The sequence below is a fragment of the Oncorhynchus mykiss genome, chromosome 1 (genome assembly GCF_013265735.2).
Source record: "Oncorhynchus mykiss isolate Arlee chromosome 1, USDA_OmykA_1.1, whole genome shotgun sequence".
Classification (NCBI taxonomy): domain Eukaryota; kingdom Metazoa; phylum Chordata; class Actinopteri; order Salmoniformes; family Salmonidae; genus Oncorhynchus; species Oncorhynchus mykiss.
In genome coordinates, this window is record NC_048565.1 from 36004834 (window position 1) to 36032486 (window position 27653).

Genomic DNA, 27653 nt, shown 5'->3' on the forward strand with positions numbered 1-27653 from the left:
AGCTCATGTGAAGTCTGAGTAAAGTGTCAATAATTTGTTGCGCTGCATGTGTAATTTATGTAGACAGTAGTACCTTTCATTTACTGCATATTTGTATACTGTATAGCTGTACTTGCTTATGATTAATAGCATTATTAGGGTTTGTTTGATTAAAGTTCAAGAAGTTTTATTAGTCAGCTTTCATTCAGTGATGTCATCATGAGCAAGAGGAAGGGTGGCAGTGACATTCGTTTTGTTGAAAGTTTTTTTGGGACCTCAGAAAAGAAAAGTATGTTGAGAAAATGAGTACAAACAGATGATAAAAGTATACAGTAGCACAAGAGGAGTCAATGTTTCTTGATATAATAATCATTGCCATTCAGATCAGAAATGGTTAGTAATCCATTCCTGAACATCAGGGCAAGAAACACCACTTGTGCTTCTACACCTGCATTGCTTGCTGTTTGGGGTTTTAGGCTGGGTTTCTGTACAGCACTTTGAGATATCATCTGATGTACGAAGGGCTATATAAATAAATTTGATTTGATTTACTGATATTTATTTCATGGTCACTGGTGCATTCATAGTAAAGAGAAAGCATGAGGATGCTAACAGGGCAGGGAGAGCAGGTGACATGGAGGTGAGTGAGAAAAGGAGCAAATATTGATGACTGATCTGATATCTCTATGTTGGTGTTGTTCCTACGACATAATTAATGTTGGCACAACTGAGCTTAGTGGCTGGCACCTGTGTCTTAACCTGAGGTTAGGGTTAGGTCAAAGGGTGGGGCGCAAGGGAATATTCTGTCTTTGGACTGGGGTAACCAACTAACTACAGGTCAGTTGCAATGATGGTCCAGGAGAAACATTATGTCTTAGGAACAACACCAAGACGGAGATATCAGATCGTGCAAATATTGATGGTTAAGAGTCTTCTATCCGCAAGCCTACAAAGCGTTACACCAGTCAGGCTGTGGTCCATATCCATCCGGATGCCCAGTCTGTACAGAGCCCAATTCTACAACGCCTTGGACACAGTGAAAACTCAATTTAGAGGTTTGATCAAGCTGGATTCCACAAGCTGCAGCAGCTTGAAAATGTGCTGCTACGCGGAGACATGGACAAGGTGGTAGATGAGTATCCTGAATTTAATTCAAGACTACTGCAGGTGCAGCTGGCCATGTTTGGGGCTAATTACACATATCAAATGAGCTCGGCTGTTGCTAGCATTATTCAGGAAATGGAGCCAGAGGTCTCTTCAGTCAAGTGGAAGCTTTATTAAGGCTTCTGCTGGTCGTCCCTTCCTCCTCTGTAGAGGCTGAGAGGAGTTTTAGTGCCCTGAGGAGACATAAGACATGCCTTAGATCATCGATGAGTCAAACAAGGCTAAATAATGTGGCCATGTGTCACATGCACCTGGAGAAACTGGACAGACTGGACCTTTATTATACTTTAGTAATCCACAATTACCTGGTGATGTAATGTCATTATTAGATTTTTATCTTCCATTTTCCTACAGATACCTTGTAACTGGTGATTATTTCAAAACAATGACCTACAGTTACTGTGTAGGGCACTGCAAGGTTGGGTGACCAGGGCCACCTGGGACTGTCTCCTGTAGGAATTCAGGCGTGTGAAGGCTACCTATGTCCTTCATAACTTCATGAGGATGAACACAAGGTCCAGAAGAAGATCTGCAGCTCACCGCCGTGTGCCAGAGGAGAATTCTGGATGTTTCAAGGATGGTGTCCAACAACGCAGCAAGAGAGGCAATCTGTGTGCGGGAGATCTTCACCTCCTACTTCTTCAAAGAGGGTGCTGTTCCCTGGCAACACCATAGAATACACTATGCACAACCAAAGGCTCTTTTAAGACCCATCCACATTGCAATAAGAGTATTCTTCCATTTACTTAGCTATGTCAACTGCAGTTTCAATTCCCATTTTCTCTCCCTTTGATTTCTACTTCTCAGGTGAGGGTACTGTGTAGGTAAGGGTGTAATATATGTACAAAAACAAAACAGGTTATTTTAAGTCACCCATATTGAAAAAAATGTAGAACAATTAGACACCCTATAACCCACACCTACACACTCATGTATCAATCTGATTGTTGTGCAGTAAGCAGGCTCAGGTTTATAACTGTGGCTCCTTCCACCTTCAAAGAATATGCAAGAGGGCCAACCATGGAGAACAGTAAGACACTTCATTATTTCTATGCTATATATATTGTTTGTCCTCGTGTCTGCATGTTTTTCAGTATAAAGTACTCTGCAGCCACTTAGTGTGGACACCAGGTGAGGCCACAAGCACGTATTCCTGTTGAACACTGTCTCTTTAACTACCTTATTTTCTCAATAACAGTCTCTCTCCTTCACTTCATCCCGCTCTCCCCTTCTCCCTAAATCCTCTAGTTTATATCAGCTGTCGGTCACTTGGTCAGGTCAACAGGAAGTATTATTAAAGAGATGCTTTACATTGAAATAGAGTTGCAGTAGTCCCAGAGTTAATGATCCAAGGTCAGTTATGCATTTAACCTCCTGATGATTGATAACTGACAGTGTTAGAATAAAAAAATAAAAAACAAGGCTTAAACATCTCTCCATCTGTCTCTCGTCTGCAGGTATGTTTTTATATGTGAGAGAGGATGCCAACCCCCAGTCCTGTCATCGCCACCTCACCCGCTCTTAAAGATAACCTTTGGGTCGACTGGGAGCCCAAGGTTCATAGCTAGGTTCTGAACTAATATGTATACCAAACGTTTTAGGGTCCATACACAGATCAGCTACATAGCTAGCTACACATCCATAGGCATACAGGTTTTTTTTATTCTCCATTGTACAATAAGCAAGAAATTAGTTAACTAGCTACTTTATTTCACCTATCTGTATTGCATGGCAAATATCAGCAAGGCAAGCTTACACAATTGTACATTAAATGTGCAGTAAATGCTTTAGCTAGCTAGATTCTTTACATCCACTGTTTCACAAGACGACAGCCTGGTTTGTTGGTTGTTTCAGGAGTCCATACAGCCAGAACGACAATTTCATACTCATGTCACAACACCCATTACGCTAGCCAGCTAGCTGGCGAATGTTAGCCAGTCAAATTTTCGTAAATAAACTTTATGACAAAAAAATGCATAATCGTTTGTCTCTACATTAACTGACATATTCCTGTCAACTGTACTTTTTTTTGCATGATTCGTTATGGCGTTATAATCACTTACATTTGCTTCCATCCTAGTATTTTTGTCAGCCGTCTTTGCTAAAGAAAGTCTCCAGCCTTGGGTCGCACAGTGTCAAATTCGTCATGGGAGCCACTCGATATGATTGGTCACCGCTGCTGACTTTCCATACATTTGGGAAAAAGTTATTTTTCACCGCCTCCCACGCCACCTTTGCACCGCCCAAAGGACCCACGACCTCTCCGGTTCTCACCGCTTTCCCCCCCATTGAAATGAATGGGAAGTGGTGTTTCACCGCGCAGCATCTTGTGCTAATTGTACATGGGCCGTCATCACACACTATATGCATTCTATTTCCAGCGTTCGCGCACTTTATTTTATTTTATTTTGAATTGGGTTTATGTGGATGGAATGGCTCTCGTTCTCTGGATGATAGTGTCACTGGACCCATTTCTGAAAGCAGTTACCCCATAATAACAAGTACCCCTGTATGTTTTATGTCTGCTAGCAAAGGACATTTTTAGTGACCTTGTTTTTGATTTGTAGGGCCAGGGGTGTTGTAACCACAGGGAAACTAATCAGCAGTGGTTCATGTTTAGTGTGGGGGTATGCTAGGAAATGGGTCATATAAAATAAATGCGTACCTATAATAGTATTATACAGGACTGTTTTGTCTCTGGGACCATTCTGTAGGAATCTAGCAGTTACAGAGTAGCTATGGCACCAAGGCGTATTTCTTGGCAGAGATTACTATGCTTTTTAAAAAAAATCAAACATCTTGCCAAATAAATATTCCTGGGCCATGACTATGTTTGGGAAAGGAGCAGGGCTCCTAAATGCTTTGACAGTTTGTTCAGTATTTTTTTAAAGGCAAAATCTTAATATAATTGTGGGAAATAGCAAGAGGAATGTGGGCAGAGATTGTTCTGCTGTGTGCTCTCAAAATGAAATGGATTCAGATTGACTCACAATGGGAGTGCAAATGGCATAAACAGTATGGGTGAAAAGTTTGAGTAGACCTGCAGTAAATCAAGGCCTACAGACTAATGCCCCATTTTAAATAGAGCCATTTTTAGTTAACTAGGCAAGTCGGTTAAGAACAAATTCTTATTTACAATGACGGCCTACCAAGGAACAGTGGGTTAACTGCCAAGGAACAGGGGCAGAACGACAGATTTTTACCTTGTCAATTCGATCCAGCAACCTTTCGGGTTACTGGCCCAAAGCTCTAACCACTAGGCTACCTGCCGCCCCAAAAATATGTATTGAATGCTGGTCACCTCATATTCTGTTTTATATACTGTTGTTTACTCACTGTGTATGTATATATTGTATTCTAGATATAGCTCATCCTAATATACCTTTTTTCTTTCCCAAATTATATACGGTCTATACACACCACATTTATATTCTGGATTCTCACATATGCTAAATCCAATATATCTACTTGGATTGTTATTTCTTGTTTTTTGGGACAAAGCAGGATCGACAATATTGAACAAAGTTCAAGTTTACCATCTAATACAGAATTAATTTGAATGCTCTATAAAAAGGCAATGTGTTCAATGTGTCAGTCATTCCATCCTGGGGTAGTTTGTTAATTCAACCTGGTGACGTGGTATTTCTGCGGTCCTCTCAGATGTGCCGGTTCCATCTCCTCCTGCAGCTCCATAGATGTGACCCACAATTCTGGATCTGTCTGGCCGTATTCTGTCTGACTGTGCTCTGTCTGGCTGCAGGCTCTGTTGTAGGAGTGAACATAGTCCTCCACACTCTTTCCTCTGAGCTCAGGAGGGGAGTGGCACAGCAGGCCAGAGTGGGTCACCCCTGGGTGCAGACGTAGCCAGTACACCAGGTAGTGAATGCTGGAATATTAATTTATCTATTTATTTCATGGTTTATTTATGAGGGACAGGCCCATTTGAAACATTGACACATTGAATGATTCACGGTCAAATGCATTGTAGTAGTTCTACCCACCTGTAGTCACAGACCCAGGGGTTTCCCCCCAACCTTAGCAGGGACAGGAAATAGAGGTCTTCTAGAACACCATAGTGGAAGAAGTGCAGGTTGTTGTTGGAAAGGTCCAACTCATGGAGGTGGAGAAGGCCAGACAGGGAGGCTGAGAAGCAGAGAAGTGTGATTATCAAGGTCAAACTACACTTAAAAAAATATAAACGCAACCTGTAAAGTGTTGGTTCGATGTTTCATGAGCTGAAATAAAAAGATCCCAGAATTGTTCCATACACACAAAAAGCTTATTTCTCAAATTTTCTGCACAAATGTGTTTACATCCCTGTTAGTTGGCATTTCTCCTTTGCCAAGATAATCTACCCACCTGACAGGTGTGGCATATCAAGAAGCTGATTAAACAGCATGATCTTTACACAGGAGCACCTTGTGCTTAGGACAATAAAAGGCCACTCTAAAATGTGCAGTTTTGTCACACCACCCAATGCTACAGATATCTCTCCCAATGCTACAGATTTAAGGGAGAGTGCAATTGGCATGCTGACAGCAGGAATGTCCACCAGAGCTATTGCCAGAGAATTGAATGTTCATTCGTTTTAGAGAATTTGGCAGTACGTCAAACTGGCCTCAAAGCCACACGTGGTCTGCGGTTGTGTGTTCGCGAGCGGATTGCTGATGTCAACTTTGTGAACCGAGGGCCCCATGGTGGTGGTGGGGTTATGGTATGGGCCGGCATGTGCTATGGACAATGAACAAAATTTCATTTTATCGATGGCAATTTGCACAGAAATACCGTGACGAGATCATGAGGCCTAGTTATTTTAAGGTATCTGTGACCAACCGATGCCCATCTGTATTCCCAGTCAGGTGAAATGTATAAATTAGGGCCTAATCAATTTATTTCAATTGACTGATTTCCTTATTTGAACTGTAACTCAGTAAAATCTTCATTGTTGTATGTTGCGATTTATATTTCAATATATAAATTTATTTCAATATAATATTTTCTTCCCTTTTTTAAGCACTTCCAAGACTTCTGTGGATTCAAACAGAATTAGTTATTTGGCAATGCAAAATGCTTCAAACCTCCCATGTGTTATTCATCTGCTGATGGGATACACAACTGTGTTTATAGGTTTCTTCTGGATATCACAGTGAATAGTAAACATATGGTTTTCATTTATCCATGATCTGGTTAAGGAATATTCTACCTGTCTGACTCCCACTCATAACAGGTTGATATTATAATTAGGCTTTCTATTTCTTTGCCCCTTTCTCACTATCTCCCTCTCTCTCACTTACACACTCACGTACACACACACCTGTGTCCATGTCCTCCAAGTTGTTGTCGCTGAGATTGAGTGACCTTAGGCTTCTGGCCTCCACAAAGTCTCTGGCCTTCAGGCGCCGGAGGGAATTTTGGGACAGGTCCATGTGAACCATGTCCCCTGGGATGTCTGCAGGTACCTCCGCCAGATCTAGAGACCGAGAGGGGAATAGGGGAGATAACAGAGAGAGTTTATGGGTGATAGTCATTCTCTGTCGCAATTTTTTTTTTTTTGTTTTAGATATTAGCGCACTGTTGGAGCTATAAACACAAGTATTTCGCTACACCCGCAAAAACATCTGCTACACGTGTATGTGACCAATAAAATGTGATTTGATTTGAATCTGATTTGGCATATAGATCGCTGATCTCTTATAACGAGAGAGAGGAAAATATACTTCAGTATTCCATAGTAACATCTGACAAAAATATCTAAAGACACTGAGGCAGCAGACTGAAAATTAATATGTGTCATTCTCAAAACTTTTGGCCACGACTGTATATAAAACCGTGGGATTAAGTCAAAGAGAGTGATAGAGACTGAAAAATAGGACACCTGCCAGCCGTGATCTCCCTCTCTCCAGCTCTGTCTCTAATTGTATGAATCGTCAGAGGAATGGGGGTTTGTCATTCCTGTGGTGTGACATGGTCTAGTAAGATTTTCACAAAGATACGTGTTCTCTGACATACAACATGGAGTGATTTCTTTCATCTGTCCTGTTGTGTTCGTAGCACGGGTTCTAAGTACTAAACATACATACGCAGATACACATGTACCAGGCATGGCCATAGTGTCTAACCATGAACCCACGTCAAGACATAGCTCTTTTCGTCACTTCCTGTTGAATGAGGGAGAGCTCGGTTTGTTGTTTTGGAAAGTGTATTGGAAAGTTTATTAGTAGCTTGCTAACATTTTAGTTTGGATCCAGCGAAGCAGTTGGCATCAGTTGCTGGGACTGCTACTCTCTGTCCAGTGATCCTGCCGACCAAGGCCGGGTCTGAGGAGCTATTTGACAAAGCAGCTAGCCTAGCTGCTAGCTAACTGCCTATCAAGCTAGCGGGGTTCTTGAGGGCTTGAACGCAGCCCGTGACGCGGTTAGCCATTGTGGCTGGGACCGTGGATTGTCCCGGGTTTGTGGCTGTCTAGATCCCTGTTGTTTTCAGTCTTTCCTGTGACCTTCTCTGTCTGGAACTGCGATGAGTAACAACGTAACCTACATTGCTAGCTACCATGACAAACACCAAAGCCAACAGGAGTACTGTTGAGGACAGTGGTGTCTCTCTATCACAGGTGAAGGATCTTTTAAACGATCAAAAAGAGTTCTACAAGCAGTTGTCATATTACCAAAAAAATGGCTTCATGTGTTTTGTCCAAATACTGGTGGATTCAACTAATAAAATAATGGACGACCTGACCAGAGAGGTCCAGGACCTAAAGAACAGCTTTTATTTTATTTTAATTTCCTTTTAATTCACCTTTATTTAACCAGGTAGGCCAGTTGAGAACACGTTCTCATTTACAACTGCAACCTGGCCAAGATAAAGCAAAGCAGTGCGACAAAAACAAACGTACAGTCAATAACACACTAGAAAAATATATGTACAGTGTGTGCAAATGTAGAAGAGTAGGGAGGTAAGGCAATAAATATGACAGAGGTGAAATAATAATTTAGCATTAACACTGGGGTGATAGATACTGGGGGTGCAAAAGAGCAAGAGGATAAATAACAACATGGGGATGAGGTCGTTGGGTGTGCTATTTACAGATTGGCTGTGTACAGGGTAAGCTCGGTAAGCTGGTCTGACAGCTGATGCTTAAAGTTAGAGAGTGAGATATAAGACTCCAACTTCAGTGATTTTTGCAATTCGTTCCAGTCATTGGCAGCAGAGAACTGGAAGGAAAGGTGGCCAAAGGAAGTGTTGGCTTGGGGATGACCAGTGAAATATACCTGCTACAGGTAGTATATGGGGCTTTGGTAACAAAACGGATGGCACTGTGATAGGCTACGTCCAGTTTGTTGAGTAGAGTGTTGGAGGCTATTTTGTAAATGACCACCGAAGTCAAGTATCGGTAGGATAGTCAGCTTTACAAGGGTATGTTTGGCAGGATGAGTGAAGGAGGCTTTGTTGCAAAATAGGAAGCCGGTTCTAGATTTAATTTTGGATTGGAGATGCTTAATGTGAGTCTGGAAGAAGAGTTTACAGTCTAACCAGATACCTAGGTATTTGTAGTTGTCCACATATTCTAAGTCAGAATCGTCCAGAGTAGTGATGCTAGTCGGGCGGGCGGGTGTGGGCAACAATCGGTTGAAGAGCATGCATTTAGTTTTACTAGCATTTAAAAGCAGTTGGAGGCCACGGAAGGAGTGTTGTATGGCATTGAAGCTCGTTTGGAGGTTTGTTAACACAGTGTCCAAAGAAGGGCCAGATGTATACAGAATGGTGTCGTTTGTGTAGAGGTGGATCAGACAATCACCAGCAGCAAGAGCGACATCATTGATATGTACAGAGAAAAGAGTTGGTCCGAGAATTGAACCCTGTGGCACCCCCATAGAGACTCCCAGAGGTCCGGACAACAGGCCTTCCGATTTGACACACTGAACTCTGTCTGATAAGTAGTTAGTGAACCAGGCGAGGCAGTAATTTGAGAAACCAAGGCTATTGAGTCTTCCGATAAGAATGTGGTGATTGACAGAGTCGAAAGCATTGCCCGGGTCGATGAAGACAGCTGCACAGTACTGTCTTTTATCGATGGTGGTTATGATATCGTTTAGGACCTTGAGAGTGGCTGAGGAGCACCCATGACCAGCTCGGAAACCAGATTCCATAGTGGAGAAGGTACGGAGGGATTCGAAATGGTCGGTGATCTTTTTTTTAACTTGGCTTTCAAAGATTTTAGAAAGGCAGGGCAGGATGGATATAGGTCTATAACAGTTTGGGTCTAGAGTGTCTCCCCCTTTTGAAGAGGGGGATAACCGCTGCAGCTTTCCAATCTTTGGGGATCTCATACGAGAGGTTGAACAGGCTAGGAATAGGGGTTGCAACAATTTCGGCGGATAATTTTAGAAAGAGAGGGTCCAGATTGTCTAGCCCAGCTGATTTGTAGGGATCCAGATTTTGCAGCTCTTTCAGAACATCAGCTGTCTGGATTTGGGTGAAGGAGAAGCAGGGGGTGCTGAGCTGTTGGCTGGGGTAGTGGTAGCCAGGTGGAAAGCATGGCTAGCCATAGAAAAATGCTTATTGAAATTCTTGATTATCATAGATTTATCGGTGGTGACAGTCTTTCCTAGCCTCAGTGCAGTGGGCAGCTGGGAGGAGGTGCTCTTATTCTCCATGGACTTTAGTGTCCCAAAACTTTTGGGAATTTGTGCTATCGGAAGCAAATTTCTGTTTGAAAAAGCTAGCCTTAGCTTTCCTAACTGACTGAGTATATTGGTTCCAGACTTCCCTGAAAAGTTGAATATCGCGGGGGCTGTTCGATGCTAATGCAGAACGCTACAGGATGTTTTTGCGCTGGTAAGGGCAGTCAAGTCTGGGGTGAACCAAGGGCTATATCTGTTCTTAGTTCTACATTTTTTGAAAGGGGCATGCTTATTTAAGATGGCGAGGAAAGCACGTTTAAAAAGCAACCAAGCATCCTCTGCTGACGGGATGAGGTCAATATCCTTCCAGGATACCCGGGCCGGGTCGATTAAAAAGGCCTGCTCGCTGAAGTGGTTTAGGCAGCGTTTGACAGTGATGAGGGGTGGTCGTTTGACCGCGGACCCATCACGTACACAGGCAATGAGGCAGTGATCGCTGAGATCCTGGTTGAAGACAGTAGAGGTGTATTTAGAGGGCAAGTTGGTCAGGATGATATCTAAGAGGGTGCCCATGGTTACAGATTTAGGGTTGTACCTGGTAGGTTCCTTCATCATTTGTGTGAGATTGAGGGTGTCTAGCTTAGATTGTAGGACAGCCGGGGTGTTAAGCATATCCCAGTTTAGGTCACCTAACAGTACAAACTCTGAAGATAGATGGGGGGCAATCAATTCACATATGGTGTCCAGGGCACAGCTGGGGGCTGAAAGGTGTCTATAACAAGCAGCAACAGTGAGAGACTTGTTTCTAGAAAGGCGGATTTTTAAAATTAGAAGCTTGAATTGTTTGGGCACAGATCTGGATAGTATGACAGCCTGCAGAATTCTATCTCTGTAGTAGATTGCAACTCCGCCCCCTTAGGCGGTTTTATCTGTCACGCCCTGATCTGTTTAACATGTCCTTGTGATTGTCTCTACCCCCTCCAGGTGTTGCTTATTTTCCCTGGTGAATTTATCCCTGTGTTTCCTATCTCTCTGTGTCAGTTCGTCTTGTATGTTCAAGTCAACCAGCGTCTTTCTCCCGTGCGCCTGCTGTTCTACTCTCTTTACTAGTCTTCCCAGTTTTGACCTCGGCCTGGTTTTCTGGACTCCATACCCACCTGCCTGACCATTCTGCCTGCCCTGACATCGAGCCTGCCTGCCATTCTGTACCTCTTGAACTCTGAACTGGTTTTGACCTTTTGCCTGTCCACAACCATTCTGTTGCCTACCCATTTTGGATTGTTAATAAACATCTTGGACAAATCATCTGCCTCCTATGTCCGCATCTGTGTCTCGCCTTGTGCCCTTATACTATCTTGTTGGAAGATGTTATAGTTAGCGATGGAAATTTCAGGAATTTTGGTTGCCTTCCTAAGCCATGATTCAGATACGGCTAGGACATCAGGGTTGGCAGAGTGTGCTAAAGCAATGAATAATGCATGAAACCAATGCTTTTACGGTTACAGAAGTCAACAAATGAGAGTGCCTGGGGAATGGGAGTGGTGCTATGGGCTGCAGGGCCTGGCTTAACCTCTACATCACCAGAGGAACAGAGTAGGATAAGGGTACGGCTAAAGGCCATAAGAACTGGTTGTCTAGTGCATTCGGAACAGAGAGTAAAAGGAACAGATTTCTGGGCGCGGAAGAATAGATTCAAGGCATAATGTAGAGACAAAGGTATGGTAGGATGTGAGTACAGTGGAGGTAAACCTAGGCATTGAGTGACGATGAGAGAGGTTTTGTCTCTAGAGGCACCAGTTAAGCCAGGTGAGGTCACTGCATGTGTGTGGATGGCACAAAAGGGCTATTTAAGGCATATTGGGCAGGGCTAAGGGCTCTACAGTGAAATAAGACAATAATCACTAACCAAAACAGCAATGGACAAGGCATACTGACATTAGGGAGAGGCATGTGTAGCCGAGTGATCATAGGATCCAATGAGTAGCACTAGACGAGTCAGGGAGCCAATTCCGTAGTTGCTGCTATGCTAGGCGAGCTGGAGACACAGTGATTCAGACAGCTAGCGGGCCGGAAGAGCGTGTTGAGACCACCTCGGACGGTTACGTCGGCAGACTAGTCGTGATGGATCGGCGGGGCTCTGTGTCAGCAGTAAAGGGTCCAGGCCAATTGCCAAAATAGGTATTGTAGCCCAAGAAATGGCTGGTGGACCTCTTTGGCTAGCTGGGAAATGGGCCTTGCTCAAGGCTAGCTCCAGGCTAACTGGTGCTTGCTTCGGGACAGAGACATTAGCCAGGAGTAGCCACTCGGATAGCAGCTAGCTAGCTGCAATGATCTGGTGTAAAGGTTCAGAGTTTGAGGTAGGAATCCGGAGATGTGGTAGAGAAAAAGCAGTCTGATATGCTCTGGGCTGATATCGCGCTGTGCAGACTGGCAGGAATTGACTGGGTTGAGGCTGGCTGATGTCCGAGTTAATTGTGAGGACCGCTAGCAGTGGCTAACTGACTACTAGCTAGTAGCTAGTTAGCTGGCTAGCTCCTGAAGGGGGTTCCGGTTCTAAACTATAAAAATAGCAGATCCGTACCACATTGGGTGAGGCGGTTTGCAGGAGAGTATATTCAGTCCGTAGATGGAAAATTAGATTAAAACATCTACAAAATATACATGAAGAAAAATATATATACACGGGACAAGACAAAGACACACGTCCAACTGCTATGCCATCTTGGATTGAGATACAAGCTTGCAGTTCTCCCAGGGTCAGCTCGATGAGGTGAAACAGGAGAACGGCAAGATGACAGCAATCTGTAAGTCATTGAGAGAGGACATCAGTTCTGTCTGTGAATCCATGATAACAATGATGGATAAATCAGACTTGAGGGACAATCAAGGCGGAATAACATGCTTGTGGACGGAATTGCAGAATCTCCATATGAGACCTGGACGGAGTCTGAGGACAAAGTGAGGGAAATGATCACTGAGAAATTGAAGAAGGACCACAGGAAGATTGAGGAGGAGCGTTCCCACAGGACTGGAAAACCCACCACCGGCGACATGCCCAGGCCGATAGTGGTAAAGTTCCTGAGGTTCAAGGACAAGATAGCTGTTCTGTAAAGAGCCAACCAGGACCATTCTGAAGCTGTGCGCCAGAAGAGGAAAGAACTTATCTCAGCCATGAAAGCTGCAAGACCGTGTGGGGACATTGCTTATATCCGCTATGACAGGCTCATTGTCCACCCTCCCTCTCAGAAGTCTGGAAGGGATGAGGGAGCCAAGCATATGGGTTCGTAGCTTCAACCCCGCAGCGCACACACACACACACACACACACACACACACATACACCAACTGATTAATAGACTGCTGAATGTCTATTTTTTTCTTGCTTTGTTTGCTCTTTTCCATATTATGTCTATCTCTGATAAGCTACCCAGGAAAAGGCTGAACATAGCCCATATTAATATATGTAGCCTTAGAAATCAGGTTCATGAAATCAATATCTTGCTAACATCAGATAACATTCATATATTAGCCATTTCTGAGACTCACTTAGATATTTCATTTGATGACACAGCAGTAGCAATACAAGGATATAACAAATATAGAAGAGACTATATATATAAGAGACTAAATATAGAAATTCTTATGGGGGAGGTGTTGCTCTATATATTCAGAGCCATATCCCTGTAATGCTTAGAGAAGATCTTATGTCAAGTGTTATTGAAGTGTTGTGGTTACAGGTTCACTTGGCACATCTGTCAGTATCTAAATAAATAGTCAGTATCAAAATAATATATGTGAAATGCTTGATAGTTAGTGTATGTGATGTAAACAGAGAGGTATTTCTTGGGGACCTGAATATTGACTGGTTTTCATCAAGCTGTCTGCTCAAGAGGAAGCTTCTCACAGTAACCAGTGCCTGTAATCTGGTTCAGGTTATTAATCAACCTACCAGGGTGTTTACAAACACTGCAGAAACAAGATCATCCACATGTGTCAATAGCATTGTTTCTAATACTGCAGAACTTTGTTTCCCTTTCTAAAGCTGTATCCGTACCCATTGGATGCAGTGATCACAATCTAGTGGCTATATCCAGGAAAGCCAAAGTTCTAAAAGCTGGCCCTAAAATAGTATATAAGAGATCACACAAAATATTTTGCTGTGACTCTTATGTGGATAATGTTAAAAATATTTGTTTGTCTGGTGTGATTAATAAGGAGCATCCAGACACTGCAGTTGATGAATTTATGAAATTGCACCTGTTAAGAAACTGACTGTTAAAACTGTTAAGGCTCAATGGATTGATGAGGAATTGAAAAACTGTATGGTTGAAAGAGATGGTGCAAAAGGAGTGGCTAATAAGTCTGGCTGTACATCTGACTGGCTTACTTACTGCAAATCGAGAAATGTTGTGACTAAACTCAACAAAAAGAAGAATAAACTATATTATGAAGCCAAGATCAATAATATAAAGAAAGATGGAAAAAAAACTTTGGAGTATTTTAAATGAAATTATGGGCAGAAATACAAATTCAACTACATTTTTCATCTAATCAGATGGCTTATTTATCACAAAACCATTTGATGTTGCCAATTATTTTAATGGTTACTTCATTGGAAAAGTGGGCAAACTTAGGCAGGAAATGGCAATAATGAACAGTGAGCCATCATATTCATACATAAAAAAAAACTAATAATGAAAGAAAAGCATTGCAAGTTTGAATTTTGTAAAGTTAGTGTGGGAGAGGTGGGATAATGATTGTTATCGATCAATAATGACAAAAATGTCATTGACAACTTAGATGGAAAGCTAATGAGGATGGAGCTGACTCTATAGCCACTCCTATGTGTTATATCTTTAAACTGAGCCTAGAGGAAAGTCTTTGTCCTCAGACCTGGAGGGAAGCCAAAGTCATTCCGCTACTAAAGACTGGTGAAAAGGCCTTTACTGGTTCTAACAGCAGACCTATAAGCTTGCTGCTGCTCTTAGCAAACTGTTCGAAAAAATGTTGTTTGACCAAATACAATGCTATTTCTCTGTAAACAAATGAACAACAGACTTTCAGCATGCTTATAGAGAAGGGCACTAAACATGTACTGAACTGACACAAATGACTGATGACTGGTTGAAAGAAATTGATAATAAGAAGATTGTGGGAGCTGTAGTGTTAGATTTCAGTCAAGCATTTGATATTATTGACCATAACCTGTTGTTGAAAAAACGTAGGTGTTATGGCTTTTTATAAACTGGGTGGTTCGAGCCCTGAATGCTGATTGGCTGACAACGGGTACGACAAAACAGTTATTTTTACATCTACAATTACGTTGGTAACCAGTTTATAATAGCAATAAGGCACATTGGGGATTTGTGATATATGGCCAATATACCATGTTGCGTCGTGCCCAAGAACAGCTCTTAGTCGTGGTATATTGGCCAAATACCGCACCTCCTCGGGCCTTATTTCTTAATCAACCTCTGCCATTCAGAGCTATCTATCTAATTGAACTCAAAGGGTTTTCTTAAATGGAAGCTTCTCTAATGTCAAACATGTAAAGTGTGGTGTACCGCAGGGCAGCTCTCTAGGCCCTCTACTCTTTTCTATTTTTACCAATGACCTGCCAATGGCATTAAACAAAGCATGTGTGTCCACGTATGCTGATGATTTAACCATATTCGCATCAGCAACCACAGCTAATAGTCACGGAAAGCGTTAACAAAGAGTTGGCGTTATCTTGGATTGTAAACTGTCATTGTTAGAACGTATAGATTCAATGGTTGAAAAGATAGAGAGAGGTCTGTCCGTAATAAAGCAGACACCACACTCCACAAAGCAAGTCCTGCAGGTTCTAGTTTTATCTTATCTTGGTTATTGTCCAGTCATATGGTCAAGTGCTGCAAAGAAAGACCTAGTTAAGCTGCAGCTGGCTAAGAACAGAGCGCTACGTCTTGATCTTCATTGTAATCAGAGGGCTGATATAAATACTATGCATGCCAGTCTCTCTTGGCTAAGAGTTGAGGAGAGACTGACTGCATCACTTCTTCTTTTTATAAAAACATTAATGTGTTGAAAATCCCAAATTGTCTGCATAGTCAACTTACACACAGCTCTTACACACACACTTACCCCAGCAGACATGCCACCAGGGGTCTTTTCACAGTCCCCAAATCCAGAACCAATTTTTAAAAGTGTACACTATTATATAGAGCCATTATTGCATGGAACTCTGTTCCATCTCATATTGCTCAAGTTAACAGGAAACCTGGCTTAAAAAAACAGATAATTTTAAAAATGTATTTAACCTTTATTTAACTAGGCAAGTCAGTTAAGAACAAATTGACCTGCCTTTTTCAAGGACAGAACGACCTCACGGCACAAAGCCTCTCCCCTATTTGACCTAGATAGTTTGTGTATATGTATTGACATGTCGACTACGTGTGCCTTTCGTAATGATAATTTATTCATTTTTATGTATTTATGTAGTTCTGTCCTTGAGCTGTTGTCTATTAATGTTCTGCATTATGTCATGTTTCATGTTTTGTGTGGACCCCAAGAAGAGTAGCTGCTGCTTTTGCAACAGCTAATGGGGATCCAAATAAAATACCAATAAAATACCAAATACCAATCTCTACACACAAACTCACATGTACACATGCTCTTGTTTTCATTCTAACCTGCCCTCTGACGAAGTAAATTGATGTAATTATGGTAATCCACATCTGTAGTGAATTTCCAGAGAAACACAAACATAAGGTTGGATAAAACATGCTGATTTGGTTAAGATATTCACAACCTACAGCTTCTGCTGCTTCGCTTCCTAGCGTAAAAGCAACCAGTCTGTAAACAGGTCTGCCTACACATAGATAGGTAAAATGGTACAATGAAACCAATGGAATAGTTCCAAAAGTGCAAATACCACCCACCCTACATGCTGGTCAAGCAAGCTACACTGAATAAAAAAGATCCAGAGGCCTATTGATGTGCCATTCATCAGCCGCAATCACCTCATGATTCAGCATGATAACGCATGGCCCCATGTCACAAGGATCTGTACACAATTCCTGGAAGCTGAAAATGTCCCAGTTCTTCCATGGCCTGCATACTCACCAGACATGTCACCCATTGAGGACAACAGCGTGTCCCAGTTCCCGCCAATATCCAGCAACTTCGCACAGCCATTGAATTGGAATTGGACAACATTCCACAGGCCACAAGCAACATCTTGAGATGTGTCAAGCTGCGTGAGGCAAATGGTGGTAACACCAGATACTGACTGGTATTCTGACCCACAACCCTACATTTTTTAAAGCATCTGTGACCAACACATGCATATCTGTATTTTGAAATTGTTGCATGTTGTGTTTATATTATTGTTCAGTGTAAATAAAGCCCACCTCAAGTATTTGAACCAGGTGGGTCTGATAGTTTGTGACCTCACCTCTGCTTCTGCAGTCCAGTCGGGGTGTGGGGAACAGGTAGGTATGGCAGGAGGTGGTGGCGTCAGGCTTGCCCCTGATGGGGATGGGCTGCAGAGGGTATGTGGAGTCCCTCTGGTCCTCCCCCTGTGGGTCTGGGGGGTCGCTGGGAGGCTCCAGCTCCAGACACAGCAGCTCTGGGTCCACCTGTCTCAGCTTCCTGCCCCTCAGCCCAACTGGCTCCGCACACCTAGATTGTGTTCAGTAGAGCATTTGTTTTAAACAGGGAGGTGCTATAGCAACATGAAGATGAGAACATAGATTTCTGTTGTCCATTATATAAAGTATAGTACACTTATTTAGACCAATGCCCACAGATGTAATTTGGGACACCTCTGTTGAGCCCTGTGTCACATTCTATTCCCACCCACCTGGCATGGTTCCCCAGGTTACGGTTGCTGGGCACCTGCAGGGTGCGAACCAGACTGTCGAGTGTGCAGCGGCAGCTCCAGGGGTTGTCATGGAGACGCAGGTAGCGCAGGGCTGGCATGGGGATGAGAGCCTCCTCGCTGAGCGTGCCCAGACGGTTGTGCTGCAGCAGAAGGGTGGTGAGGTGTATCAGGCCCAGGAACACCCCCTCCTCCAACACTGAGATCCGGTTCTGCTGCAGGTCCAGGCTCCTCAGGCCCTCGAAGCCAGAGAAGGCCCCGTCGTGGAGGACCCGGATACGGTTACGGGCCAGCAGGAGGTGGTCTGGAGCCCGTGACCAGGCTGACAATAAGAATGATCATGATATTATGTTTCATTTCCATAACACTTTTCAAGCAAAGCACAGGCGCAACGTGTTGTATTTTGTTACAGTGAAGGTTGCAGCAGAAGTAAACTCCTTTATCGACGACTCAATATTAGGAAGGTGTTCACTGACGCCAAAAATACATTTGTTCATATTGGCAGAAAATTGTATAAAATAAATAAATACAAATTCGCTGCCTTCCTTTTAGATGGAATAAATAAAACAGGGTTGGGTGAATAACTTGAAAAATGTAATCCATAAGCCTACTAATACATTGATCGGCATCAATAACCTAGGTAAAGTCTGTCCCAGTTAGCAATGAGGAACTGATTCCGGGGGACCGGAACTGATTGAATTGGCCCAGAATCGGGTGTCGGACTCGGCCTGGAATCAAAATGAATGACTGCTCAGAATCGGCCCAAGTACATCAGGCAGTTTCAGTGTTCCGGAATTCAGCCGAATTTGTCGGCATTTTACCAGAATCCCCTCAGAAGTGGCCCAATACAATTTGAAATAAATGTTTACAAAATTACCCGATTTAGTCATTTTAAAAATGACTATTGTACATACAAATTACACCCATCCACACATTTTTTTAAATAATTGTATTTGTTTATTCTTTACCCCCTTTCTGTCATATCCAATTGTCTTGTCCTATCTCTGCAACTCCCATACGGCCTAGGGAGAGGCGAAGGTCGAGAGCCATGAGTCCTCCGAAACAACCCCGCCATGCCGCACCGCTTCTTGACACAATGCAAGCTTAACCCGGAAGCCAGCCGCATCCATATGTCGGAGGAAGCGTGCATGTGCCTGGCCCGCAGGACATCCCGTCCGGCCTTACCCAATTGTGCGTTGCCTCATGGGTCTCCCGGTCGCAGCCGGCATGGGTATCAAACCAGCATCAGTAGCAACGCAGTTTGCACTGCGATGCAGTGTCTTAGACAGCTGCACCACTCGGGAGGCCCCATCCACAAAGGTTTTAATGCTTATCAGTGTTTGCACAATGTATCCAAACACTAAAATCCTTCTTAAACAGGATTTAAAGAATTTTATTTAAATGTTAATTTTATTTTCTGATACAGAAAATATGGAAAAATAAATCAATAATGAAATGTTAATTATATAAAGTAGCCTGTGTAATCATCTGCCAGAGAGTAGCCACAATCGGCCCGAGCCCCAAGTACTACATTTGGGCTAGATAACTCATACCGGAATCGGCCCGAGCCCCAAGTAATACATTTGGGGCAGATAATTCACACTGGAATCTGCCAGGGCTCAATCCCCGTATTCTAGCCATAAGTAATACTGCCAAAGGCGGCCCATACTCCGGCCACATGACCTCGGCCGAGTCTGACTCTCAGCTGAGTGCGCTGACTCTCAGCCGGAATCGGCCCAAATCCACTGTGCTAGCTGGGGTACCAACAGGCAACCAGTTGCAATTTTTTTTTATATGAAAAGGAGACTGAATTAAATCTTGACTGCCCTGCAATGCAGACAGGAACGTGTCCAGACCACTGGGAGCTGATTGACCAATAGACTATAGGTGTGAAATGTTCCGAAACCTACCCCTTATGGGCCATCAGCGGGACAAAAGTATTGCTGAGCCTAAGAGATGTTGCGCTATTAACGGCAGCACCACTTTATCAATTTATTTAGTATTTTAGACTACGACACAAACATTGTTTTTATGGGCACACAAATCCAAAATTATGTATGCGATTTGCAAAATCGAATGCTTCCAACCGAAAGTCACCTAATTTGCGTGGTTCTTCAGTACGCTATGCAAGGCTAATATACCTACTTATTGGATGTGCGTTATATCCAGCTGTTTAGTTAGGCCTAGTGATATTGTCGACCATCATCAGCTGATCCAGGAAGTATTTTTCTGAATGACAAGCAGCTGTTATGTTATAGCACCTGATGCAAAAACAGTCAGTGCAGGAAAAATGGTGTTCGTAAGAATGTCCAGAATATGTTGATGTTTTGTTCAATGCGCCAGTGAAGACCTTTGATCCACGTTGGATCCAATCCAATATGCCTTCATTTGTTTTCTGCTTTTTTTGTTGCTTGATTAACAGCAGGGTCTAAAATATTTAACCGAAAGTATCAAGATAATGAGTGAATGTTTTCACATGTTTCTGTGCTTCAGATTGGACAGTGTTAGGCTTCTGTGTGCAATTGTGTAGGATAACCTAGGCCAGTGATTCCCAACCTTTTTCGGTTACTGTACCACTAACTTAATGTTGCTCTTCCCAGAGTAGCCCTGAAGTAGCCCCTCGTGTGCATTTTACCAGTAGGCATATGGTCTCGTGAGTCTTCTCAAGTACCCTCTGTGGATATAAAAGGAAACTCAATGTATCTCCATAACGTTGAGTGCGCGGTGGTTCTGTACGCAGCGCAGTACCATCCACAAAACGTTTTGCGCGCCAAAAAGACAGATACTGTAAGCACTTTTCAAGACACTCGGCCCTCGCCAGTGACCTGATACTAGATTAATCCAGTCCTGGACTAAAAACCGTGTTCAGTGAAGAACCCCCATTGAAAGTGATGTTTTGTCCAGGAGTAGGCTAAATCTGTCCCTATTTGATCTTTATAGGCAGTAAAATCATAAAGTAAATAAGCTAGAATCCAGCGCATTATAATTACATAAGGCAATGGGGATGGAGGAAAGTTTTCTCCCTTGGCAGTCCACGAAGAGGTCTTCAGAGTCGCTGTACTCTGAGCATTCAGGGACCTGATGCCTGGAGTCTCCTGACCTGCCCTGGCGCCCCTGACCTCTCACCCTAATGATGAGAACAATACATTTTAGCATAATTAATGTAGATAATATTTGCAGCTAAATAGACTTACTTATAACACCTAATAAAGTCAATAAAACATTGTGGTTCAAACGAGTAAGATATAAAATGAGAGAAACCACCTAGAATCCATCCATACCTGTCCCGTCTGAGGAGGCGTCTGCCTACTTTGAGCCGCCTGCCCTGGCCTGCCTTCCTCAGCTGGGAGGGTGATGGGAGCAGCAGGAGTACTAGGAGAGCCAGGAGGAGAGGGGAGGTCACACGCATCCTCAGCCCAGCTGGGGCTGCCTCTCGCTGGTGATAGCTGGAGCGAAGCAGTGGGTGGAGTGGAGGTTTTACTGGAAAATGGGAGTGGAGGATTGCATGTTGACAGTGTCTGATATAATGGGATACAGCTGCTGTTCCTGCAGAGAGAGAGAGAGGGAGGGAGAATGGGAAATAGAGAAAACAGACAGTGTGAGTGACTGGGACAGAGAGAAAACAGACAGTGTGAGTGACTGGGACAGAGAGAAAACAGACAGTGTGAGTGACTGGGACAGAGAGAAAACAGACAGTGTGAGTGAATGGGACAGAGAGAAAACAGACAGTGTGAGTGAATGGGACAGAGAGAAAACAGACAGTGTGAGTGACTGGGACAGAGAGAAAACAGACAGTGTGAGTGACTGGGACAGAGAGAAAACAGACAGTGTGAGTGACTGGGACAGAGAGAAAACAGACAGTGTGAGTGACTGGGACAGAGAGAAAACAGACAGTGTGAGTGAATGGGACAGAGAGAAAACAGACAGTGTGAGTGAATGGGACAGAGAGAAAACAGACAGTGTGAGTGACTGGGACAGAGAGAAAACAGACAGTGTGAGTGACTGGGACAGAGAGAAAACAGACAGTGTGAGTGACTGGGACAGAGAGAAAACAGACAGTGTGAGTGAATGGGACAGAGAGAAAACAGACAGTGTGAGGGAATGGGACAGAGAGAAAACAGACAGTGTGAGTGACTGAAACAGAGAGAAAACAGACAGTGTGAGTGACTGGGACAGAGAGAAAACAGACAGTGTGAGTGAATGGGACAGAGAGAAAACAGACAGTGTGAGGGAATGGGACAGAGAGAAAACAGACAGTGTGAGGGAATGGGACAGAGAGAAAACAGACAGTGTGAGGGAATGGGACAGAGAGAAAACAGACAGTGTGAGGGAATGGGACAGAGAGAAAACAGACAGTGTGAATGAATGGGACAGAGAGAAAACAGACAGTGTGAATGAATGGGACAGAGAGAAAACAGACAGTGTGAGTGACTGGGACAGAGAGAAAGTTGACGGATGGCATTAAAGCAACACAATGGTTAAATGTCAACATTTCGAATATTGTTTGATTTACACATTCTTTCTGCATTTAGCAGTTGCTTATTTTACTTACACGTGACAGTAAATTCAGCTGAAACCATGAAGTCAATGTGGGCGAGATTACCCAGATAAAAACAGCTTTGTAAAACTTGATGAGACAAGTCATGGCAGAAACCAGTCCTTCCCTGTAAACATTCATCACAGTCAGGGATTTGTTTGTTGGTGTTTGTTTATATGTATTTGCTCCTGAGTATATTATTTCAAATAAAGCACACACATCTGGAAACATTCTTCTGTTCCTTCTGCTGCTTTTCCATCTCAGCTCTCTCTCTTTCTGTATCCCCCTCTTTCAGAGGTGAATGCAGAAACCTACAGGAGCTGAACCTGCCACTGTTCCAACATTAACATGAGTAACGGCAACATCCTGTCACGGGTACAAACTACCCTCTTATCTTATCTTCCAGGGGGGGAATTAACGGTAGACCAGGAAGAACATCTTTAGTTTATGCTTTTCATTCATTCCCTTTTGATAATGGGTGCAAACTTTGCACAGGTACAAACACCTTTGTAAACCAAGTGCTTAGCCTTGATGGAATGCCACTGTTCTGAAGCTCATCACCACTCAGACTGACAGTTGGAGTCAGATTATTAAAACTAGACATTGCTTGATTATACAGCACCACTACTATTATCTACAACATGACATTAAGAGGACTACAGGGAATCATTCCTTTTCCCTTTATTCCATATGATGTATACTTCCCAAAACTGTTTGGGTGTAAAGCTACAGTGAAATCAGTACCACATGGGGACTCGGGTGGAGGGGGAAACTGCTTGTCGTATAATGTGATTTACAGTCACCATTCATCTTTACCGATAACACTACATTCTTTAAATAACATGTCATTACTGTAAAAAATAGGGACACATTTTCTACATCAAAGGCCTGATTGGTGGAGTGCTGCAGAGATGGTTGTCCTTCTGGAAGGTTCTCACATCTCCACAGAGGAACTCTAGAGCTTTGTTGGAGTGACCATTGGGTTCTTAGTTACCTCCCTGATCAAGGCCCTTCTCCCCCGATTACTTAGTTTGGCCGGGCTGCCAGCTCTAGGAAAAGTCTTGGTGGTTCCAAACATCTTCCATTTAAGAATGATGGAGGCCACTGTGTTCTTGGGAACTTTCAATGCTGCATACATTTTTTGGAACCCTTCCCCAGATCTGTGCCTTGACAAAATCCTGTCTCGGAGCTCTACGGACAATTCCTTCGACCTCATGGCTTGGTTTTACTCTGACATGCACTGTCAACTGTGGGACCTGATATAGACAAGTGTGTGCCTTTCTAAATCATGTCCAATCAACTGAATTGAATCATGTTGTAGAAACATCTCAAGGATGATCAATGGAAGCAGGATGTAACAGAGCTCAATTTTGAGTCCCATAGCAAAGGGTCTGAATACTTATGTAAATAGGTTATTTATGTTTTTCATTTTTAATACATTTCAAAAAAATTCAAAAACCTGTTTTCACTTTGTCATTATAGGGTACTGTCTGTAGATTGCTGAAAAAAATCAAATATTTTATACATTTTCGAATAAGGCTGTAACGTAACAACATGTGGAGAAAGTCAAGGGGTCTGAATACTTTCCAAAGGCATTGTACATATTGTTGTTTGTTAAGTGGCCCTGTTAGATTTTTATAAACCATCTAATGAACTCTGAGGGCTTGTTTGTTATAAGGGAATACAGTGCCTTGCAAAAGTATTCACCCCCCTTGCCGTTTTTCCTATTTTGTTGCATTACAATCTGTAATTTAAATTGATTTCTATTTGGATTTCATGTAATGGAAAAACACAAAATAGTCCAAATTGGTCAAGTGAAATGAAAAAAATGACTTGTTTCAAAAGATTAAACTTTTCTTTTTAAACAGAAAAGTGGTGCGTGCATATGTATTCACCCTCTTTGCTATGAAGCCCCTAAATAAGATCTGGTGCAATCAATTACCTTCAGAAGTCACACAATTCATTAAATAAAGTCCACCTGTGTGCAATCTAAGTGTCACATGATCTGTCACATGATCTCAGTATATATACACCTGTTCTGAAAGGCCCCAGAGTCTGCAACCCCACTAAGCAAGGGGCACCACCAAGCAAGCGGCACCATGAAGACCAAGGAGCTCTCCAAACAGGTCAGGGACAAAGTTGTGGAGAAGTACAGATCAGGGTTGGGTTGTAAAACATATCTGAAACTTTAAGCATCCCACGGAGCACCATTAAATCCATTATTAAAAAATGGAAAGAATATGGCACCACAACAAACCTGCCAAGAGAGGGCCGCCCACCAAATCTCACGGACCAGGCAAGGAGGGCATTAATCAGAGAGGCAACAAAAATAACAAAGATAACCCTGAAGGAGCTGAAACATCCATAGGACCACTTAAGCCATACACTCCACAGAGCTGGGCTTTACGGAAGTGGCCAGAAAAAAAACATTGCTTTAAAGAAAAAAATAAGCAAACACGTTTGGTGTTCACCAGAAGGCATGTGGGAGACTCCCCAAACATATGGAAGAAGGTACTCTGGTCAGATGAGACAAAAAATAGAGTTTATTGGCCATCAAGGAAAATGCTATGTCTGGCACAAACCCAACACCTCTCATCACCCCGAGAACACCATCCCCATGCTGTGGGGATGTTTTTCATCAGCAGGGACTGGGAAACTGGTCAGAATTGAAGGAATGATGGATGGCGCTAAATACAGGGAAATTCTTGAGGGCTTCCAGAGATTTGAGACTGGGACAGAGGTTCACCTTCCAGCAGGACAATGACCCTAAGCATACTGCTAAAGCAACACTCGAGTGGTTTAAGGGCAAACATTTAAATGCCTTGGAATGGCCTGGTCAAAGCCCAGACCTATATCCAATTGAGAATCTGTGGTATGACTTAAAGATTGCTGTACACCAGCAGGAACCCATCCAACTTAAAGGAGCTGGAGCGGTTTTGTCTTGAAGAATGGGCAAAAATCCAAGTGGCTAGATGTGCCAAGCTTATAGAGACATATCCCAAGAGACTTGCAGCTGTAATTGCTGCAAAATGTAGCTCTACAAAGTATTGACTTTGGTGGGGTGGGCGTGAATAGTTATGCATGCTCAAGTTTTCAGTTTTTTTAATGTTGTCTAAATCAAATGATACAAACCCCCCCAAAAACCTATTTTAATTCCAGGTTGTAAGACAACAACATTTAACAAATGCCAAGGGGATGAAGACTTTCGCAAGGAACAGTATATGCATGCTTATTTAGTCTCATAATGCTATATGAGTGTGATATGTGAAAGGACCAGGAAAATTATGTCGTCCTATTGAAGCAACATCTCAAGACATCTGTCAGGAAGTTAAGGCTTGGTCGCAAATGGGTCTTCCAAATGGACAATGACCCCTAGCATACTTATAAAGTTGTGGCAAAATGGCTTAAGGACAACAAAGTCAAGGTACTGGAGTGGCCATCACAAAGCCCTGACCTCAATCCTATGGAAAGGTTGTGGGCAGAACTGAAAAAGCCTGTGCGAGCAAGGAGGCCTACAAACCTGACTCAGTTACACCAGCTCTGTCAGGAGGAATGAGCCAAAATTCACCCAACTTATTGTGGGAGCTTGTGGAAGGCTACCCGAAATGTTTGACCCAAGTTAATCAATTTAAAGGCAATGCTACCAAATACTAATTGAGTGTATGTAAACGTCTGACCCACTGGGAATGTGATGAAAGAAATAAAAGCTGAAATAAATGATTCTCTCTACTATTATTCTGACATTTCACATTCTTAAAATAAAGTGGTGATCCTAACTGACCTAAGACAGGGACTTTTTACCAGGATTAAATGTCAGGAATTGTGAAACACTGAGTTTAAATGTATTTGGTTAAGGTATATGTAAACTTCCGACTTCAACCGTACGCCAGTTATGATTTCCCAATACTATTATCCCAGTTATGTAGTGAGATAATGTGGCAAGCTGAAACAATGAATGAGAGAAACAGAGAGAGAGAAAAACCAAACCAGGCTTTGTCTGTCAAACCCAAAAGGCATGGAAGGTCGTTTAGGTCTTTGTGTCAAAATTAAGACGTTAAATAACAAGCTGTCCACTGACCCGAACAGCCTTCGATTAACAGGGACCTTGACCATGTGTCTTTGTACCCTCTCCATAAGTGTTTATATTCCAAAACATTTTACACCTGAAAGCAATTCCATAGGCTCTGTTTTCTGTTAAACCCTATGAGCTCATGGAGAATACATTTTTGGAAATTGCTTCACAGAGCTGGCTAAGAATGAACCTGCAGAAATAAAGTCTTATTTCAGTTCATTTCCAAAGACTTTTAACCATCTGACTGTCAGTGCTGCTGTCAACACATACCTACACGTCCCTCTTTCTCTGGTAGTCCCTCCTCTCCTCCTCTCTCTCTCTGTCCATCCTTCCTCTGCTGTTCTTATGGGATTCCTCCTGATTGTCAAGGTCTAAACTAAGGTTAAAAAGCTTCTCCCAATCAAATGCCACAGTCAATTTACGACTGCCTACCTCACATCCCTCCACCAACCCGCTCACCCCTTTCTTGCCCTCCTACATTGGTCGTTCACCTGGGGAAACCCCACCAGAAGTCAAATAATCAGTCATATATTGTCATAACCCCAAAACCCACACCTACACAAATCGAAGAAAGTGAGAAGACTTGAATTAGTGGAATCAGGCTGATAACAGGCTGCAGGTGCAGAGCTGTGATAAAAGAACACATTGTCTTTATAAATACTATGGAGTCTTACTTGTCAAATTACTTGTTACAAATCATAGATCTTTAGAGGTGCCTTCAGAACATCCAGTATGAATATGAAGCTAACACACAGCCAGTTGTGGCCCAGCACTGTTCACATATTGATCTTAAACCCCTCTCTGTCTGTCTGTCCAGGAGCTGTCGGAAGGTAGATTCACTGTTAAAGGCTTACAGTACCTGGCCAAAGGGAAGGGCTGCCACAAGCTCATCCACCTCAATCTCTCCGGCTGCACTCAGTTCAGTTTCTGCGGTCCTCTCTGATCCATATGTCTCCTCTTCTATCTGCTTTAACTATATCCAGATCAGTTTTCCAACACATCTGTGTCCTCTGCCCCCTGGCTGCACTGGAGTCAGTTTGTGTGCTCCTCTCCAAGTCTATGTTGACCCTGGGGAATGAGAAAGGTTCTCTCTCTGGCTCTGAAAGGGAGAGAGAGAGGGAGAGAGGGAGAGAGGGAGGGAGGGAGGGAGAGAGGGAGGGAGAGAGGGAGAGAGAGAGAGAGAGAAGGAGGGGGCTCCAGCTTACGCACTGGTTTTAAATTACAACACACACACCCACATGCACATGTACTCCAGCATGAACAAGGACTCTCACCAGGGCCAGCATTTTTCCAGCTGGTTAAGTGGTTGTACTTTGCTGCGAGAGAGACAGAAAGGTTGCAGCTAACTTGTTTGTTGAAATGTACATGTCCATATTCACCCTCTCCCTCTCTCACCCCACTGCTCTCTAATGTTATAATG

General features: G+C 43.1%; 1 protein-coding gene across 2 annotated transcripts; it reads right to left on the bottom strand.

Moving 5' to 3' along the window:
• Nucleotides 1-668: 668 nt before the first annotated feature.
• LOC110522092 (leucine-rich repeat-containing protein 17) lies at nucleotides 669-27346 on the bottom strand. 2 transcript variants are annotated; one of them, XM_021600198.2, is made up of 9 exons: nucleotides 27093-27346; nucleotides 20906-21170; nucleotides 20615-20751; nucleotides 17607-17946; nucleotides 17199-17425; nucleotides 6458-6613; nucleotides 5145-5286; nucleotides 4772-5029; nucleotides 669-1316 (listed from the first exon to the last, which is right to left on the bottom strand). In XM_021600198.2, the coding sequence occupies exons 2-9, from the start codon at nucleotides 21031-21033 to the stop codon at nucleotides 1241-1243; spliced, it is 1464 nt and encodes a 487-aa protein (XP_021455873.2). In that variant the 5' UTR covers nucleotides 21034-21170; nucleotides 27093-27346; the 3' UTR covers nucleotides 669-1240. The 2 variants fall into 2 exon arrangements, 1 of the variants encoding a protein (XP_021455873.2); XR_002473256.2 differs by having other exon boundaries at nucleotides 1236-1316; nucleotides 3207-5029; nucleotides 27093-27345.
• Between the last annotated feature and the right edge of the window lie 307 nt (nucleotides 27347-27653).